This window comes from Pavona decussata, unplaced genomic scaffold, assembly GCF_977016875.1.
Source record: "Pavona decussata unplaced genomic scaffold, jaPavDecu1.1 SCAFFOLD_94, whole genome shotgun sequence".
Classification (NCBI taxonomy): Eukaryota; Metazoa; Cnidaria; class Anthozoa; order Scleractinia; family Agariciidae; genus Pavona; species Pavona decussata.
This window is the reverse complement of record NW_028145511.1, coordinates 924,919-943,641: the sequence shown is the minus strand read 5'-3', so window position 1 is coordinate 943,641 and position 18,723 is coordinate 924,919. Positions and strand designations below refer to the sequence as shown.

At 39.0% G+C, this 18,723-nt stretch overlaps 2 protein-coding genes across 2 annotated transcripts; both read right to left on the bottom strand.

The window, feature by feature from the left end:
• Positions 1–2,092: 2,092 nt before the first annotated feature.
• LOC146473267 (uncharacterized) lies at positions 2,093–14,501 on the bottom strand. The gene is made up of 3 exons (XM_085118500.1): positions 14,407–14,501; positions 8,152–9,108; positions 2,093–3,965 (listed from the first exon to the last, which is right to left on the bottom strand). Exons 2-3 carry the CDS (start codon positions 9,091–9,093, stop codon positions 2,622–2,624), a joined length of 2,286 nt encoding a protein of 761 aa, XP_084974626.1. The 5' UTR covers positions 9,094–9,108; positions 14,407–14,501; the 3' UTR covers positions 2,093–2,621.
• Positions 14,502–16,407: 1,906 nt separating this feature from the next.
• Positions 16,408–18,331, bottom strand: LOC146473266 (uncharacterized). The gene has a single exon (XM_085118482.1). It carries the CDS (start codon positions 18,329–18,331, stop codon positions 17,009–17,011), a length of 1,323 nt encoding a protein of 440 aa, XP_084974608.1. The 3' UTR covers positions 16,408–17,008.
• Between the last annotated feature and the right edge of the window lie 392 nt (positions 18,332–18,723).

Sequence of the window (18,723 nt, the reverse complement as noted above, 5' to 3'; positions counted from 1 at the left end):
TTGGCGTTTTTCTTAAGTTTGATTTAAGGCCTTCTGTAGTAAGCCACCTTAAATGACAATCTGTTGTCAAAATAAGAATACCCGAGTTGCAGGATGGCCTTTGCAGGTATTAGCTTATACAGAAAAAGGGATTCTTCACACAATGACTGTATTGTGATCATTCAACATCCTGTCGTAAACAAATAGTATGAAAGCTTACGTGTGGCTTAACAGGGAGACTGCACGCAAAATGGCGGCCTTATCAAAACCTGTTATTTACAGACTTCTGATTTATGGTAGTGTAACATGGATGGCACGAAATCCTTACTTAAGTCACTAAAAGATCTTCTTACCTTAAAAGATGAAAACGTTTACAACATTGTGTTTTTCCCCAAGGACAACGAAAGGTTTTTCTGTTCGCTGATATCGTGAATGGACAACCGCTAGCACCCAGTCTCTTATCGTTTTTATCAGTTGGGCATGCAATGCATGCTGATTTGTCTGTACCGAATATAAATTTTGGAAGGTGATAACATAAGAATTCCGAATTAAGCACTTCAAAAACAAGCTGATCACCAGAAAATATGCCTCTCCCAATGAAATCGACCCTTCCAGTTGAATAGAAGCCCATCGACCATTAGCATTATTTGAGCAGTAAATGTCACCGTTCCGCGTTTGTGGTTGGCATGACAGAAGACTTCGATTGCGTGACCATTCAATCCCCACCTATCTCTCCAGTACTACCCACTGGAACGAAAGAGTATCGGCAGGTCGAGTGATTGTAGGACCATTTAGGCCTCATTTGTCTTCCCCACACTACCCGCTGACAGGACAGAACAAGAGTATTATAGCTTGCTTGACCTATGGGGCTTCACCTTTCTTGCCAGCTTTGTACGCTTAGACTAAACCCCTACAGCTAATTCTGGGTTGGACCAGAGTATTGGCAGGTCAAAAATTACTGGCAAAATCTTGGGGGGAGTCGCTGCCGAGACTTAACCGTACAACCGCATGGGAGAGGTGTACCATGTCTATTTATAAACAACAACACCCGGAACGGGCGGGTGGGAAAATTTTTCCTTTTAAAAACACAGAGCTACTACTTTGAATACACAAAGCTTGCCAGGAGGAAAATTGTACTTTGAACAGTGTCTCTAAGCTTTCAGTTATAGTCAGACAGAAACTACGACTACAACCAATAAAAAATATTGTACTATTTAGAAGATAGACAACATGCAGTATAATTATGACGATGAATGGTACATTGAGGGAACTAACCAACCAGAATACGAAGAAGAAAGAAGAATTAGACAGTAGTACATAAATAAAAGAACCGTGACAATATAACAGATACAAAGAGTCACGCAAGGTTCGTGTGTTGTTGTGATTGCAGACGCCTACTGTGTGATGGGCGTCACGCTCCATTAACCGCGTTAAGCAGTCTAGGATGCAAAAACGTTCTTTTTACTGCAAGCGAAGCGGCACAAACTTCATCGAAAATTAGACCCTGCTTCATAATAAAGACCCTGTTCAATCACGCATTTTTTTTTTTTCAGCAAAGTGTAAACGTAATGCAAACAACAGCACTGAATTACAACTTGTAACTTGCGGAAGACAAGTTACAAACAGCAACTTATTTCACAATACTGAAAAACTGTAAGAGACTAGTCCACTTTGGGGCTGGCACTTTAAAACGGCTTTTGTGTACTTGACGTCCACCACAGCGCAACTTTATCCGACTCTTTTCAAGGTGGTAAGGTCGCGTGTTATTATTAGTATCCACGGTAAATTTATTTTTGAGGTTATAAAATTTAGAAGCACTCCAAACTCACTTTGCATTTTTTGAAGGTGCTATTGCTCCTTCAAGCCATCATTATTTTTGCAAAAAGGATGAAAAGCAATTATATTAATAAAAATTGTTTCAAAACGATAAAATTACTGCACGGATATCAATAAATGGTTGGAATCAACGCAAAGTGTTTTAGTACAGTTGTACAATAGCCGTCTATTTTGCTGTTTGTATGTTCCTTCTACTTTAAATCCCTTGGTTCCAAAAAAAAAATGGCACATGCCCCCTTACAATATTTCAAAGCTAAAAATAGGTATCATTTCTTTTATTCACATAAACTACTGGAGGTCATTAATCCTACTGTACTTATACAAAACTACGTCTTGGTCATCTATCAAATGGTTCTCCTCGATTTTAAAAAGTATTTCTACAGAAAAACAAGTTCTAAAATCGATAAGATGCCATAAGTAAAAGCAAGTCAAGGAATCAAACAAAAAACGGGAAGCTGGGGTAGGTAAAACATTAATTCCTCAAACTTGAAAGATAAAATGAAGGTAAACCTTTGACGACAAGAGGAATTATATCTAAAAGTACCAACAACAAGAACCGAACGTACATACACTGTAATTGTCCATTGTATTTTGGTTTTTGGAAACTTATTAAAAGCAACAGCCAAACAAATTGATAAATACCCAACCGAAACGTGAAACAAAGTATTATACATTATAAAATGGGCTACCTCCAACATTTAAATGTAAATTACTCAGCGGAAAAATCCCAAATATGCTGTCCATATGTAATTTAGCTATACAAAAAACACAGCCACATCAAATAGAACAACAAATGCAAATAAGGTCTAGTCCGTTGCAGTGGAGGGTAATTCTTCTTCTCTTCTCATATGATTGTCATAGTGTTGAAGAAGTAAAGATTCACTGGAAAGTTCCATTTGACAAATCCAGCAGCTAAAATCTCTACCTATTTCGGGTTTAACTACAAGAGTGTCGGCTGGTGATGATATATCACAATCACCATGTGCGCCATCTACGTTACCCTTTTGTAGTGTATGAGGGTTACTGCCTTTTCTGCCTTGTAACTTCGATTTTGGAAGCTTCCCTTTATTGTGGGTTCCTTCATGTCTCCTCAAGAATCCAGCCTGACTAAAACATCTATGACAAATCATGCACTTGAAAGACGTTTTGCCAGAGTGCATTCGTTTATGTCTCTTCCAATGACTCGCATGTCGAAAACGCTTGTCACAGGTTTTGCACTTGTAAGCCTTTTCGCCAGAGTGCATTCTCTCGTGTGTCTTTAGGTTTCCCGCTTGGCTAAAACACTTGTCACAGGTTTTGCACTTGTAAGGCTTTTTGCCAGAGTGAATTCTCTCGTGTATCTTCAGGGTCCCCACTCGGTTAAAACATTTGTCACAGGTTTTGCACTTGTAAGGCTTTTCGCCAGAGTGAATTCTCTCGTGTATCTTCAGGGTCCCCACTCGGTTAAAACACTTGTCACAGGTTTTGCACTTGTAAGGCTTTTCACCAGAGTGGATTCTGTTGTGTATCTTCAAGTTATTCCCCTGGCTAAAACATTTGTCACAGGTTTTGCACTTGTAAGGCTTTTCACCAGAATGGATTCTCTCATGTATCTTTCGGGTTCCCACTTGGCTAAAACATTTGTCACAGGTTTTGCACTTGTAAGGCTTTTCACCAGAGTGGATTCTGTGGTGTGTCTTCAAGTCATTCGCCTGGCTAAAACATTTGTCACAGGTTTTGCACTTGTAAGGCTTTTCACCAGAATGGATTCTCTCATGTATCTTCAGGGTTCGCACATGGCTAAAACACTTGTCACAAGTTTTGCACTTGTAAGGCTTTTCGCCAGAGTGAATTCTCTCGTGTATCTTCAGGGTTCCCAATTGGCTAAAACACTTGTCACAGGTTTTGCACTTGTAAGGCTTTTCGCCAGAGTGAATTCTCTCGTGTATCTTCAGGGTTCCCAATTGGCTAAAACACTTGTCACAAGTTTTGCACTTGTAAGGCTTTTCGTCAGAGTGAATTCTCTCGTGTATCTTCAAGTTTCCCAATTGGTTAAAGCACTTGTCACAGGTTTTGCACTTGTAAGGCTTTTCGGCAGAGTGAAGTCTCTCGTGTATCTTCAGGTGTCCCACTCGGCTAAAACACTTGTCGCAGGTATTGCATTTGTAAGGCTTTTCTTCAGAATGCATTCTTCTTTCATGTACCTTCAAAAATTGAATAAATGTTCATAAGTTTGTACCTAGCCACAAACACTGAAACCTGTCAAGAACACAGGCACCAAAGGTACAGAGATAAATGTATGTTTTTCTGGTGTTGTCTCTATAGAAAGAGTTCGATGGATTTCATTTTCATCTTTTTCAGATCAAGTGAAATGTCTGTAATCTTAAGGTGACTGTAATACATTCATCAGTTATTTTCAGCAACGGTTATAACCCCTTTAGACACCAGTGGGGAATTCTCTCGTGCTGTTCCTCCCAGTAGTCAATGCTCAGCAGCACAGTATGTATGTCACATTTCACAAATCATTATGCCTCAATTCTAACCCAACGGGGGGAGGTTATCCCTTATGCAAGCTACATAGGTACAGGTCGCATCCAGGGTATGGTTTTTGAGCTCATTTGGTCTGAAACCAATTACAGACATTAAATATTGTGGTCTGAAAAGGAGAATAGAGTTTACAGGCAAGGTCTGATAAAAGGTATTGGAAAAAATATTCAGAGAACTGGGCGACATAAACCCATTACTAATTATCAAGAAAACCCTTCCTTCACTGCCAGGGCAACTGATATGTAAACAAGCCAATAGTGTCTCCCAGTGTTAAGGGCCAAAAGACAAGCTTCACATTAATTTTGGACATTGACACAGCGGTGACTTGTCCTTATGACCTTTATTTTAATACCAGTCATTTTGCCACAAGGTACACTTTTTTTCACACCCTCGTAATTTTGAATTTGCTCATGTTAGTTTTGAGTTCACCACCAAAGGTGAGAAGGTCGTGACCAACTGACTATAAGAAGAAAATGATATAAAGGATATTATTCTGCGGCACAAACTATTAATTTAATTTTCAAGTGGTAAAATATTGTTTTTTAGTCAAGAGAATAAAATTGATATTTTCAAGCCACCATGTAATTTTCTTTTTATTATATAGACAAATGTATCACTGCCATTTTTCACCCACTCTTTGCAAAATCTTCACTTATGAGGATATGGAACATACACCACTTCGGTCCCAGATGTAGTTTCATATGATTTTTACGAGTGCTGTATTTATGGGTTAGAGACTGTTGTGGGTGTTTTGTTTACAAATACACCCACGCGCTGACCGTACAATCAACAAGAAATTTTCAATACTGCAAGAGGCCTTCTTAGGCCGAGTGCAGTATTGAAAATTTCGGCATGGGTCAATAATATTAATATTAATCAATAATGTTATTATTAAAATATTATTTCGGCATGGGTCAATAATATTAGTGGGCTTTAACTAGAATAAACATGTTAAGCTGTGCTCTATGGTTTCTTCAGTTGCACTTTTTAGCCAAATTTCGGGATATCTACACATGAAATTTGCAGATGATTTAGTGTAAAATTTTTATTGTAGTGGTGCCGTAAAACCATACTGATACTCTTGCCGGACTGGATTGAACGAATATAACAGAAAATAACTGATAGGAAATAATTTTCTTCATTGGTGAGTCTTGCCTGATTTAAACACCATTTTGTTGGTCGCTGCAAAAATTCACCAACAACATCAGCCTCATCATCATCATCATCATCATCATCATTTTATTAAAAAATTCTATTTCATACAGTACAGGCGAAGACTACCAGTATATAGTGGAAGCTAATTGAGGCAGGTAGAAAAAAAAGGCTCAGTGTCACAGTATTTCATACATTACAGCTGAATTGAAAAATATAAAGCAGCTGATACAATAGCAAATTACACGGCACTCAATAAACAAGTAAATAACTAAACAATTAAAACTAGCCAATAGTAAATGAAAATAAAGAAATTAGAGACGGATTAAAAGTATCAAAATTTATAGAGTACAATCATAAGTACATAAATTATGATAGGTTTTCATTCCCAACAGTGGGACTTTAGAATAATTAACTCCAAATCCCTTACATGCTGACTCCCAAAGCAAATCCCAACAGCCTGAAAATTGCTGGTTTTCCAACAAAAATTTGACCATTTTCACTTCATCATGCACCTCACATATAACGGTTGAGCAATCAGAATCAAAATTTTGACTAATAGTACCAACCATGTCTGTTTGGCAAAAATAATCCTGGCTCACAGCTTTTGCCTACATGCAAATTGACACAGTAGGTGGGTCTAGTGTGTTAGGTCCCGTTCAGACTAGGTGCCTATTCCCGGCTCTCGGGCATGGGCGCTATCCTGAACAGAGCTTTTTGTCGGTGCCTGAACAAAAATCCGGGCATCGTGCCTGGGCATGGGCACTGCCTCCAAGGGTAGTACCCGGACACTGTTCCTGGGCATGGGCACTTGTCTGAACAGGATTTTGTCAGTTCCCACGTTTTTTTCCTTCATACAATAGAGTTAACAAAATGGCGGACTCTAAACTGACGAACGAGAACATGATTGCTCCTTGGGTACCAAGGAGTCTGAACATCATCCTTTTTAGTGCCCGAACACAGAGGTCTGGCATGGACACCTAGTCTGAACAGGGCTTAGATTTACCAAAAACCGCTAACTAGTTGCAGTTATAAGCAACACCTGAGTCTCAGGTTTCAGATTTCAAAACTGCAAAGTTTACTCTTGTGTGAGCAGTATGTTAGTTCTAATCTTTGAGTTGGTGTAAACAGTGCAGTAAAGTTGGCAAATAATCCCAGAGATCGTGTTGGAAGAAAACAAACGGTGTAATAGTTGTCTTCTTATTTCAAATACACACAGATGTATTACTCAGTAACAAAAAGTTTTACCTCCCAATATTTAAGAACGTAACACTAGAAGGTTTAATGCACTGGACCCACCCAACATGTTGATTTGCATGTAGGCAAAAGTATCAAACCAAAACAATGCACTCAATCATTTACAAATTTCAATTCTAAATTTCCCAAAATGTGGCTCTGAAGTGCACAGGAGAACTGAAGAAACCATAAAGTACAGATAAACAGTTTATTTTTGAATTCTTCTAGATACATACAACTAACATCCTACAGCTTCAAGTCTTTAAAAAAACCTTGTCCCGGATACTGCGTTTGGGTTGCCTGTTCTTTAACAAAGGGCCTGAGACTGATTCAAAACTTGACCACGAAAAGGTCTTCCACCCTTAAAAGATTTTTTAAGTAAAGTGGAACCCAGTTAATACGGACACCAAGGGGACATGCCAAAGTGTCCATATTATCCGGGTGGTATGAAAATACAGAAAATAGACAGTGCATATATAACCACTTGCAACCAGTGTCCATAAAGCAGGGTTTAGAGAAAATATACGTCTTGGTCATCTATCAAATGGTTCTCCTCGATTTTAAAAAGTATTTCTACAGAAAAACAAGTTCTAAAATCGATAAGATGCCATAAGTAAAAGCAAGTCAAGGAATCAAACAAAAAACGGGAAGCTGGGGTAGGTAAAACATTAATTCCTCAAACTTGAAAGATAAAATGAAGGTAAACCTTTGACGACAAGAGGAATTATATCTAAAAGTACCAACAACAAGAACCGAACGTACATACACTGTAATTGTCCATTGTATTTTGGTTTTTGGAAACTTATTAAAAGCAACAGCCAAACAAATTGATAAATACCCAACCGAAACGTGAAACAAAGTATTATACATTATAAAATGGGCTACCTCCAACATTTAAATGTAAATTACTCAGCGGAAAAATCCCAAATATGCTGTCCATATGTAATTTAGCTATACAAAAAACACAGCCACATCAAATAGAACAACAAATGCAAATAAGGTCTAGTCTGTTGCAGTGGAGGGTAATTCTTCTTCTCTTCTCATATGATTGTCATAGTGTTGAAGAAGTAAAGATTCACTGGAAAGTTCCATTTGACAAATCCAGCAGCTAAAATCTCTACCTATTTCGGGTTTAACTACAAGAGTGTCGGCTGGTGATGATATATCACAATCACCATGTGCGCCATCTACGTTACCCTTTTGTAGTGTATGAGGGTTACTGCCTTTTCTGCCTTGTAACTTCGATTTTGGAAGCTTCCCTTTATTGTGGGTTCCTTCATGTCTCCTCAAGAATCCAGCCTGACTAAAACATCTATGACAAATCATGCACTTGAAAGACGTTTTGCCAGAGTGCATTCGTTTATGTCTCTTCCAATGACTCGCATGTCGAAAACGCTTGTCACAGGTTTTGCACTTGTAAGCCTTTTCGCCAGAGTGCATTCTCTCGTGTGTCTTTAGGTTTCCCGCTTGGCTAAAACACTTGTCACAGGTTTTGCACTTGTAAGGCTTTTTGCCAGAGTGAATTCTCTCGTGTATCTTCAGGGTCCCCACTCGGTTAAAACATTTGTCACAGGTTTTGCACTTGTAAGGCTTTTCGCCAGAGTGAATTCTCTCGTGTATCTTCAGGGTCCCCACTCGGTTAAAACACTTGTCACAGGTTTTGCACTTGTAAGGCTTTTCACCAGAGTGGATTCTGTTGTGTATCTTCAAGTTATTCCCCTGGCTAAAACATTTGTCACAGGTTTTGCACTTGTAAGGCTTTTCACCAGAATGGATTCTCTCATGTATCTTTCGGGTTCCCACTTGGCTAAAACATTTGTCACAGGTTTTGCACTTGTAAGGCTTTTCACCAGAGTGGATTCTGTGGTGTGTCTTCAAGTCATTCGCCTGGCTAAAACATTTGTCACAGGTTTTGCACTTGTAAGGCTTTTCACCAGAATGGATTCTCTCATGTATCTTCAGGGTTCGCACATGGCTAAAACACTTGTCACAAGTTTTGCACTTGTAAGGCTTTTCGCCAGAGTGAATTCTCTCGTGTATCTTCAGGGTTCCCAATTGGCTAAAACACTTGTCACAGGTTTTGCACTTGTAAGGCTTTTCGCCAGAGTGAATTCTCTCGTGTATCTTCAGGGTTCCCAATTGGCTAAAACACTTGTCACAAGTTTTGCACTTGTAAGGCTTTTCGTCAGAGTGAATTCTCTCGTGTATCTTCAAGTTTCCCAATTGGTTAAAGCACTTGTCACAGGTTTTGCACTTGTAAGGCTTTTCGGCAGAGTGAAGTCTCTCGTGTATCTTCAGGTGTCCCACTCGGCTAAAACACTTGTCGCAGGTATTGCATTTGTAAGGCTTTTCTTCAGAATGCATTCTTCTTTCATGTACCTTCAAAAATTGAATAAATGTTCATAAGTTTGTACCTAGCCACAAACACTGAAACCTGTCAAGAACACAGGCACCAAAGGTACAGAGATAAATGTATGTTTTTCTGGTGTTGTCTCTATAGAAAGAGTTCGATGGATTTCATTTTCATCTTTTTCAGATCAAGTGAAATGTCTGTAATCTTAAGGTGACTGTAATACATTCATCAGTTATTTTCAGCAACGGTTATAACCCCTTTAGACACCAGTGGGGAATTCTCTTGTGCTGTTCCTCCCAGTAGTCAATGCTCAGCAGCACAGTATGTATGTCACATTTCACAAATCATTATGCCTCAATTCTAACCCAACGGGGGGAGGTTATCCCTTATACAAGCTACATAGGTACAGGTCGCATCCAGGGTATGGTTTTTGAGCTCATTTGGTCTGAAACCAATTACAGACATTAAATATTGTGGTCTGAAAAGGAGAATAGAGTTTACAGGCAAGGTCTGATAAAAGGTATTGGAAAAAATATTCAGAGAACTGGGCGACATAAACCCATTACTAATTATCAAGAAAACCCTTCCTTCACTGCCAGGGCAACTGATATGTAAACAAGCCAATAGTGTCTCCCAGTGTTAAGGGCCAAAAGACAAGCTTCACATTAATTTTGGACATTGACACAGCGGTGACTTGTCCTTATGACCTTTATTTTAATACCAGTCATTTTGCCACAAGGTACACTTTTTTTCACACCCTCGTAATTTTGAATTTGCTCATGTTAGTTTTGAGTTCACCACCAAAGGTGAGAAGGTCGTGACCAACTGACTATAAGAAGAAAATGATATAAAGGATATTATTCTGCGGCACAAACTATTAATTTAATTTTCAAGTGGTAAAATATTGTTTTTTAGTCAAGAGAATAAAATTGATATTTTCAAGCCACCATGTAATTTTCTTTTTATTATATAGACAAATGTATCACTGCCATTTTTCACCCACTCTTTGCAAAATCTTCACTTATGAGGATATGGAACATACACCACTTCGGTCCCAGATGTAGTTTCATATGATTTTTACGAGTGCTGTATTTATGGGTTAGAGACTGTTGTGGGTGTTTTGTTTACAAATACACCCACGCGCTGACCGTACAATCAACAAGAAATTTTCAATACTGCAAGAGGCCTTCTTAGGCCGAGTGCAGTATTGAAAATTTCGGCATGGGTCAATAATATTAATATTAATCAATAATGTTATTATTAAAATATTATTTCGGCATGGGTCAATAATATTAGTGGGCTTTAACTAGAATAAACATGTTAAGCTGTGCTCTATGGTTTCTTCAGTTGCACTTTTTAGCCAAATTTCGGGATATCTACACATGAAATTTGCAGATGATTTAGTGTAAAATTTTTATTGTAGTGGTGCCGTAAAACCATACTGATACTCTTGCCGGACTGGATTGAACGAATATAACAGAAAATAACTGATAGGAAATAATTTTCTTCATTGGTGAGTCTTGCCTGATTTAAACACCATTTTGTTGGTCGCTGCAAAAATTCACCAACAACATCAGCCTCATCATCATCATCATCATCATCATCATCATTTTATTAAAAAGTTCTATTTCATACAGTACAGGCGAAGACTACCAGTATATAGTGGAAGCTAATTGAGGCAGGTAGAAAAAAAAGGCTCAGTGTCACAGTATTTCATACATTACAGCTGAATTGAAAAATATAAAGCAGCTGATACAATAGCAAATTACACGGCACTCAATAAACAAGTAAATAACTAAACAATTAAAACTAGCCAATAGTAAATGAAAATAAAGAAATTAGAGACGGATTAAAAGTATCAAAATTTATAGAGTACAATCATAAGTACATAAATTATGATAGGTTTTCATTCCCAACAGTGGGACTTTAGAATAATTAACTCCAAATCCCTTACATGCTGACTCCCAAAGCAAATCCCAACAGCCTGAAAATTGCTGGTTTTCCAACAAAAATTTGACCATTTTCACTTCATCATGCACCTCACATATAACGGTTGAGCAATCAGAATCAAAATTTTGACTAATAGTACCAACCATGTCTGTTTGGCAAAAATAATCCTGGCTCACAGCTTTTGCCTACATGCAAATTGACACAGTAGGTGGGTCTAGTGTGTTAGGTCCCGTTCAGACTAGGTGCCTATTCCCGGCTCTCGGGCATGGGCGCTATCCTGAACAGAGCTTTTTGTCGGTGCCTGAACAAAAATCCGGGCATCGTGCCTGGGCATGGGCACTGCCTCCAAGGGTAGTACCCGGACACTGTTCCTGGGCATGGGCACTTGTCTGAACAGGATTTTGTCAGTTCCCACGTTTTTTTCCTTCATACAATAGAGTTAACAAAATGGCGGACTCTAAACTGACGAACGAGAACATGATTGCTACTTGGGTACCAAGGAGTCTGAACATCATCCTTTTTAGTGCCCGAACACAGAGCTCTGGCACGGACACCTAGTCTGAACAGGGCTAAGATTTACCAAAAACCGCTAACTAATCGCAGTTATTAGCAACACCTGAGTCTCAGGTTTCAGATTTCAAAACTGCAAAGTTTACTCTTGTGTGAGCAGTATGTTAGTTCTAATCTTTGAGTTGGTGTAAACAGTGCAGTAAAGTTGGCAAATAATCCCAGAGATCGTGTTGGAAGAAAACAAACGGTGTAATAGTTGTCTTCTTATTTTAAATACACACAGATGTATTATTCAGTAACAAAAAGTTTTACCTCCCAATATTTAAGAACGTAACACTAGAAGGTTTAATGCACTGGACCCACCCAACATGTTGATTTGCATGTAGGCAAAAGTATCAAACCAAAACAATGCACTCAATCATTTACAAATTTCAATTCTAAATTTCCCAAAATGTGGCTCTGAAGTGCACAGGAGAACTGAAGAAACCATAAAGTACAGATAAACAGTTTAATTTTTGAATTCTTCTAGATACATACAACCAACACGTTACAGCTTCAAGTCTTTAAAATAACCTTGTCCCGGATACTGCGTTTGGGTTGCCTGTTCTTTAACAAAGGGCCTGAGACTGATTCAAAATTTGACCAGGAAAAGGTCTTCCAGTTAATACGGACACCAAGGGAACATGCCAAAGTGTCCATATTATCCGGGTGGTATGAAAATACAGAAAATAGACAGTACACATATAACCACTTGCAACCAGTGTCCATAAAGCAGGGTTTAGAGAAAACATATGACCTTTTTGTCAGGACAAACGAAACTGTCCTTAATATCCGGATGTCTGTATTAAGTGGGTGTTCCTTGAGCAGGGTTCCACTGTACTGTAAGCGTTCCAACTGAATAGATCACGTGGCAAGTTATGTAATTATTTTTCTTTGAAAATAGCCAAAATTTCACAAATTGGCAATGAAATTTAAGAGAGAATGTCAAATAAAGGCATTTCTTTCTGTAAATATCTCAACCTCTTCATATTTAAAATGACTGACTAATTTGTTCTCTTAAAACTAAGTTTGTGAGGACAAAGATCATTTTTCAGTCCAAAATTCCACTTTTGATTCATATGATTCTAATTACAAAACTTGAGGATGATCATACCAAAATAACATTGAAAAGTAGAAGATAACATAATTATGTAAAATTTCCATAATTTGCATTTGCTTGTAATTTATTTTTCAACACAAAGAAAATTTGCTGTCTCAGAGCTGATTCCCACAATCTTTACATTTAGATCATGTCACATGATCAAGTTATGCATTAAGGTGAAACAAGACATCAAGTATTACAGACAGGTTAAAATTTAATCGGCGGATCTTATCTTGTAAGAAATTCATACACGAGCGTAAACTACAAACTTAACTCCAAATAATTTGCACCCTAAAAATTAAAGAGCTCTGCCAACTTATGCGCCGATCAACTCGAAACTTCAACATTTCCCCCCCCCGGGCAAACCCCGGAATTTGAACTTTTGAAGATTGGATCATTCAAATTCCCGCCCCCTCGGGCCAAAATGGTGAACAAATGCCCTCACCTTATCGTCGGATTTGTCTGTCAAATGCCCCTCCTAAAGAACAATCGTGGTCGGCTCGTGTCATGAATTACTACAAAAACCACAACTTTAACATTGAAACTAATGATCGGAAATTGAATTCATTAAGTCGGACAATGTCAATCAGCAAGTGTAAGCTGTTCTAACTCCGAAACACGGCAAAGGTTGTTTCAAGGGAAATACATAATAACATATTTAAAATGAGTTAGCTGGCTACGTAGACTGTTCGAGTAGCAGGATATTCTGCAATTTAAGCCAAAGCGGTTTTTCATTCGACAGTGTTTATTTCTTTCACTATTCACTAGTATTCACTGCGGGACAAAGCTGCAGCTTGGCTCAGCTAAAAATCTATAAAAATAATTAATATTTAAGCACTCTCACTTTTGAAGGCCTTTTCTTGTAAGCTTTTTTTGTAATGCTGTTGTGTTTATAGCTGTTAGCGACTTAGGCGCAAAAAAGCGATTTGAAAACTGACACTTCCGGTTCAATTTTCCCCACCCCACCCAGGCAAGGTCAAATTCCCCACCCCCGGGAAGGCCTTACCTGTCAAATTCCCCACTCCCGGGCACAGAAAGTAGTCAAATGCCCGGGGTTTGCCCGGGGGGGGGTGTTGAAGTTTCGATTTGATCGGCGCATTAGTACTCACCGAAAACTTGAGCATGATGTGTTAAATAGTTTAGAATAATAGAAGATCTGCATAACAAACATTCACTGGAACAAGGTCTGAATACTGAAAGTAACAAATTCTCTGTGAAGTATGGCCTCAAGTAACTTTCAATTGAATAAAAGGAAACTTCAGATCTGAGCACGTAAAAAAGTAATTTCCCCAGAATTTCAGCTCCTTGCAGTTGGCATGCCAGCATATAAGAGGAACCTACATATACCACTGGTATGGCAAGTGATTATCTAAACCAGACAAACTAGATTTGAGAAGTCGTACTCAGTTACTCAAACTCGCACCCACGCACCTTACGGGAAATGACAATCTGTTGTCAAAATAAGAATACCCGAGTTGCAGGAGGGTCTTTGCAAGTATCAACTTATATAGGAAAAGGGATTCTTTACACAATGACAGTATTGTGATTATTCACCATCCTGTCGTAAACAAATAGTATGAAAGCTTACGTGTGTCTAAACAGGGAGACTGCACGCAAAATGGCGGCCTAATATCAAAACCTGTTATTTACAGACTTCTGATTTATGGTACTGCAACATGAATAGCACGAAATCCTTACCTAAGTCTCTAAAAGTTCTTCTTACCTTCAAAGATGAAAACTTTCACAACCTTGCGCTTTTAATTTTCCCCAAGGACGACAGGCGGCAAAAGGTTTGCTCGCTGGAATATCGTGAAATCGACAACCATTAGCACCCAGTCTCTTCTCCTTTTTCTCAGTTAGGCACGCAATACATGCTGGTTTCTGTTTACCGAATATTAATTTTCAAGGCGATAACATAAAATTCCGAATTAAGCCCTTCAAAGATAAGCTGATTACCAGAAAATATACCTCTCCCAATCGAATCGGCCCTTCCAGTTGGACCATACGGCGTTAAAAATCAATCTATAAGTAGACAAAACAACAACACGACCACACTGTTTGGCGTATTAAGGGACCGGTCATTATTTATGTAGAGGGGAGGGGGAGGGGAAGGAAAAACGTTTTGATATATGAAAATTTTTGCCAGGCCCTCGTTCCTCAGGTCTAAACATGGCAAGTAGCCCCCCCCCCCCCCCTCCCTCCCCTCTTAATTCAATATTTAATTCATACATAAATAATGACCGGTCCCTAAATGGGGGACACACCCCCTGAGGTTGGCATGACAGGCGACTTCGATTGCGTGACCATTTTTAAAAGCCTCACTTATCTCCCCAGTACTACCCACTGGAACGAAAGAGTATTGGCAGGTCGAGTGATTGTAGGGCCATTTAAGCCTCACTTGTCTTCCCCGCTCTACCCGCTGACAGGACAGAACAAGAGTATTGGCAGATCCATTAGCTTGCTTGACCTATAGGGCCTCACCTATCTCACCAGCTTTGTACGCTTAAACTAAACACTTACAGCTAATGCTGGGTCGGACCGGAGTATTGGCAGGTCAAAAATTACTGGCAAAGTCTTGGGGGAAGTTGCTGCCGAGACTTAACCGCACAAGCGCATGGGAGAGGTGTACCATGTTTATTTAAAAAGAACAACACGGGTGGGAAAATTTTTCCTTTTAAAAACACAGAGCTACCACTTTGAATACACAAAACTTGCCACGAGAAAAATCGTACTTTGAACAGTCAGACGGAAACAACGAGTACAACCAATAAAAATATTATTGTACTATTTAGAAGCTTGTCAGCATGCAGTAAAATTACGACGATGAATGGTACATCGAGGGAACTAACCAACCAGAATACGAAAAAGAAAGCAGAACTAGACAGTACTACATGCAAATAAAATATCCTAACATACACAGAGTCACGCAACGTTCGTGTGTTGTTGTGACCGCTAAAGCCTACTGTGTGTTGGGCGTCACGCTCCACTAACCGCATTTTACAGTCTAGGTTGTAACACTTTATTTTTACTGCCAAGCCCAACCGCCTCCGAAGCGGCTCCAACTTCATCCAAAATTACACCCTGCTTGATAATAAAGACCCTGCTAAATCACGGATTTTTCTTTTTTCAGCAAAGGATAAACACAATGCAAACAACAGCATAGACTGAAAGCCCGTTTTTGTGGGAGTCAAGTGTCGTCCCTGTCATCGCGACTTCGTCGCTCGTTTCTCTCTCTTTTCGGCGTGCATAAAAAGACGACTTTGGGCAAGTCTAACAACAGCACTGAATTACAACTTGTAACTTTCCGGGAAGACAAGTTACAAACAGTAACTTATTTCACAACACTGAAAACTGTAAGAGACAAGTCCACTTTGGGGCTGGCACTTTAACATTATTTTACTAACAGCTTTTGTTTAATTCACGTCCACCACAGCGCAACTTTATCTTACTCTTTTCAAGGTGGCAAGGTCGCGTGTTATTATTTGTATCCACCGTAAACATATTTTCAAAGGTCTCCAAACCCGCTTTGCAATTTTTTGACGGTACGATTCCTCCTTCAAGCCATCAATTTTTTTTGCAGGAAGGATAAAAGGCAATTATATTAATTAAAATTATTTCAAAACGATAAAAGTACTGCATAGACGTCAATAAATCGTTGCAATCAACCCAAAGTGTTTGAGTACAGTTGTACAATAGCGGTCTATTTTGGTGTTTGCATGTTCCTTCTACTGTGGATCCCTTGATTAACAAATATCCAGACGCCCCTTACACAAAGGTTTCAATGGAAAAATAGGTTTCATTTTTATTATAAACATAACTACTAGACGTCATTTATGCCACTTATACAATACTACTTCTTAGTCGTCTATCAAATGGTTCTCCTCGATTTTTCATAGGTGGTTCTACAGAAAAAACAGTTTCTTGCATAACTCAGGCGCCAAAAGATTAAAACAAGTCAAGGAATCAAACAAAAAACGGCAAGCAAGGGTTGGTTAAACATTAATTTCTTAACGATAAAATGAACGTGGACCTTTGACGACAAGAGGAATGCCTAAAAGCACCAACAACAAGAACCGAACGTAGATACACTGCAATTCTCCATTGCGTTTTAGTTATTTAAAATCAAGATAACACCAACACCCAAATAAATTGACAAAAAACCCAACGGAACGCGAAAAATACAATGGGCCACCTACAACATTACACTGCAAAAAACTCCAAACTATCCCAAATACTCTGTCGAAGTGTAATTTAGCTACACAAAAACACAGAACAACAAACAGAACAGAACAGACATCAAACAGAACAACAGATGCAAATAAGGTCTAGTCCGTTGCAGCGGAGGGTAATTCTTCTTCTCTTCTCATGTGATTGTCATAGTGTTGAAGAAGTAAAGATTCACTGGTAAGTTCCATTTGGCAAATCCAACAGCTAAAATCTCTACCTTTTTCGGGTGTAACTACAAGGGTGTGGGCTGGTGATGATATATCACAATCACCACGTGCGCCATATACGTTAACGTTGTGGAATGTATGAGTGAATTCTCTTGTGTGAATTCTCTTGTGTATCTTTAAGTAACCCGCTTGTCGAAAACACTTGTCGCAAGTTTTGCACCTGTAAGGCTTTTCACCTGTGTGGATTCGTTCATGTCTCGACAAGTCAGTCATATCCCTAAAACACTTGTCACATGTTTTGCACTTGAAAGGCTTTTCGCCAGAGTGAATTCTCTCGTGTATCTTTAAGTAACCCGCTTGTTGAAAACACTTGTCGCAAGTTTTGCACCTGTAAGGCTTTTCACCTGAGTGGATTCGTTCATGTCTCTTTAAGTCATTCATATCCCTAAAACACTTGTCACAGATTTTGCACTTGTAAGGCTTTTCGCCAGAGTGAATTCTCTCGTGTATCTTTAAGTAACCCGCTTGTCGAAAACACTTGTCGCAAGTTTTGCACCTGTAAGGCTTTTCACCTGAGTGGATTCGTTCATGTCTCTTTAAGTCATTCATATCCCTAAAACACTTGTCACAGGTTTTGCACTTGTAAGGCTTTTCGCCAGAGTGAATTCTCTCGTGTATCTTCAGGGTTCCCACTTGGCTAAAACACTTGTCACAAGATTTACACTTGTAAGGCTTTCCACCAGAGTGGATTCTCTCGTGTGTCTTTAGGTTTCCCACTTGGCTAAAGCACTTGTCACAGGTTTTGCACTTGTAAGGCTTTTCGTCAGAGTGAATTCTCTCGTGTATCTTTAAGTAACCCGCTTGTCGAAAACACTTGTGGCAAGTTTTGCACCTGTAAGGCTTTTCACCTGAGTGGATTCGTTCATGTCTCTTCAAGTCATTCATATCCCTAAAACACTTGTCACAGGTTTTGCACTTGTAAGGCTTTTCGCCAGAGTGAATTCTCTCGTGTATCGTCAGGGTTCCCACTTGGCTAAAACACTTGTCACAAGATTTACACTTGTAAGGCTTTCCACCAGAGTGGATTCTCTCGTGTGTCTTTAGGTTTCCCAATTGGCTAAAGCACTTGTGACAGGTTTTGCACTTGTAAGGCTTTTCCCCAGAGTGAATTCTCTCGTGTATCTTTAGGTGCCCCACACGGCTAAAACACTTGTGACAGGTTTTGCATTTGTAAGGCTTTCCCCCAGAATTCATTCTTTCGTGTACCTTCAGAATTGAAAAAATGTTCATAAGTTTGTACCTAGCTACAAACACTAAAACCCATCAAGAGCACAGACGCCAAAGATACAGAGTGAAACGTTTTTCATGGCGTTGTCTTTATAGAAAGAGGTCTATGGATTTCATTTCGATCTTTCTCAGACCAAGTCTTGAGGTGTCTGTAATGCATTCAAAAGTTATTTTCAGCAATGACATAAACCCCTTAGACGCCAGTGGGGAAATCAATTCTCTCATGCTGTTCCTTTAAATAATTTAAATAAAAAAATTTTATCTTTGCTTCATGGTTGCCTCAGTTGTCCCGTGAAATTTTTAGCCAAAGTTCAGGATATTTCACGTGAAATTTGCAGATGATTGAGTGCAGTTGTAGT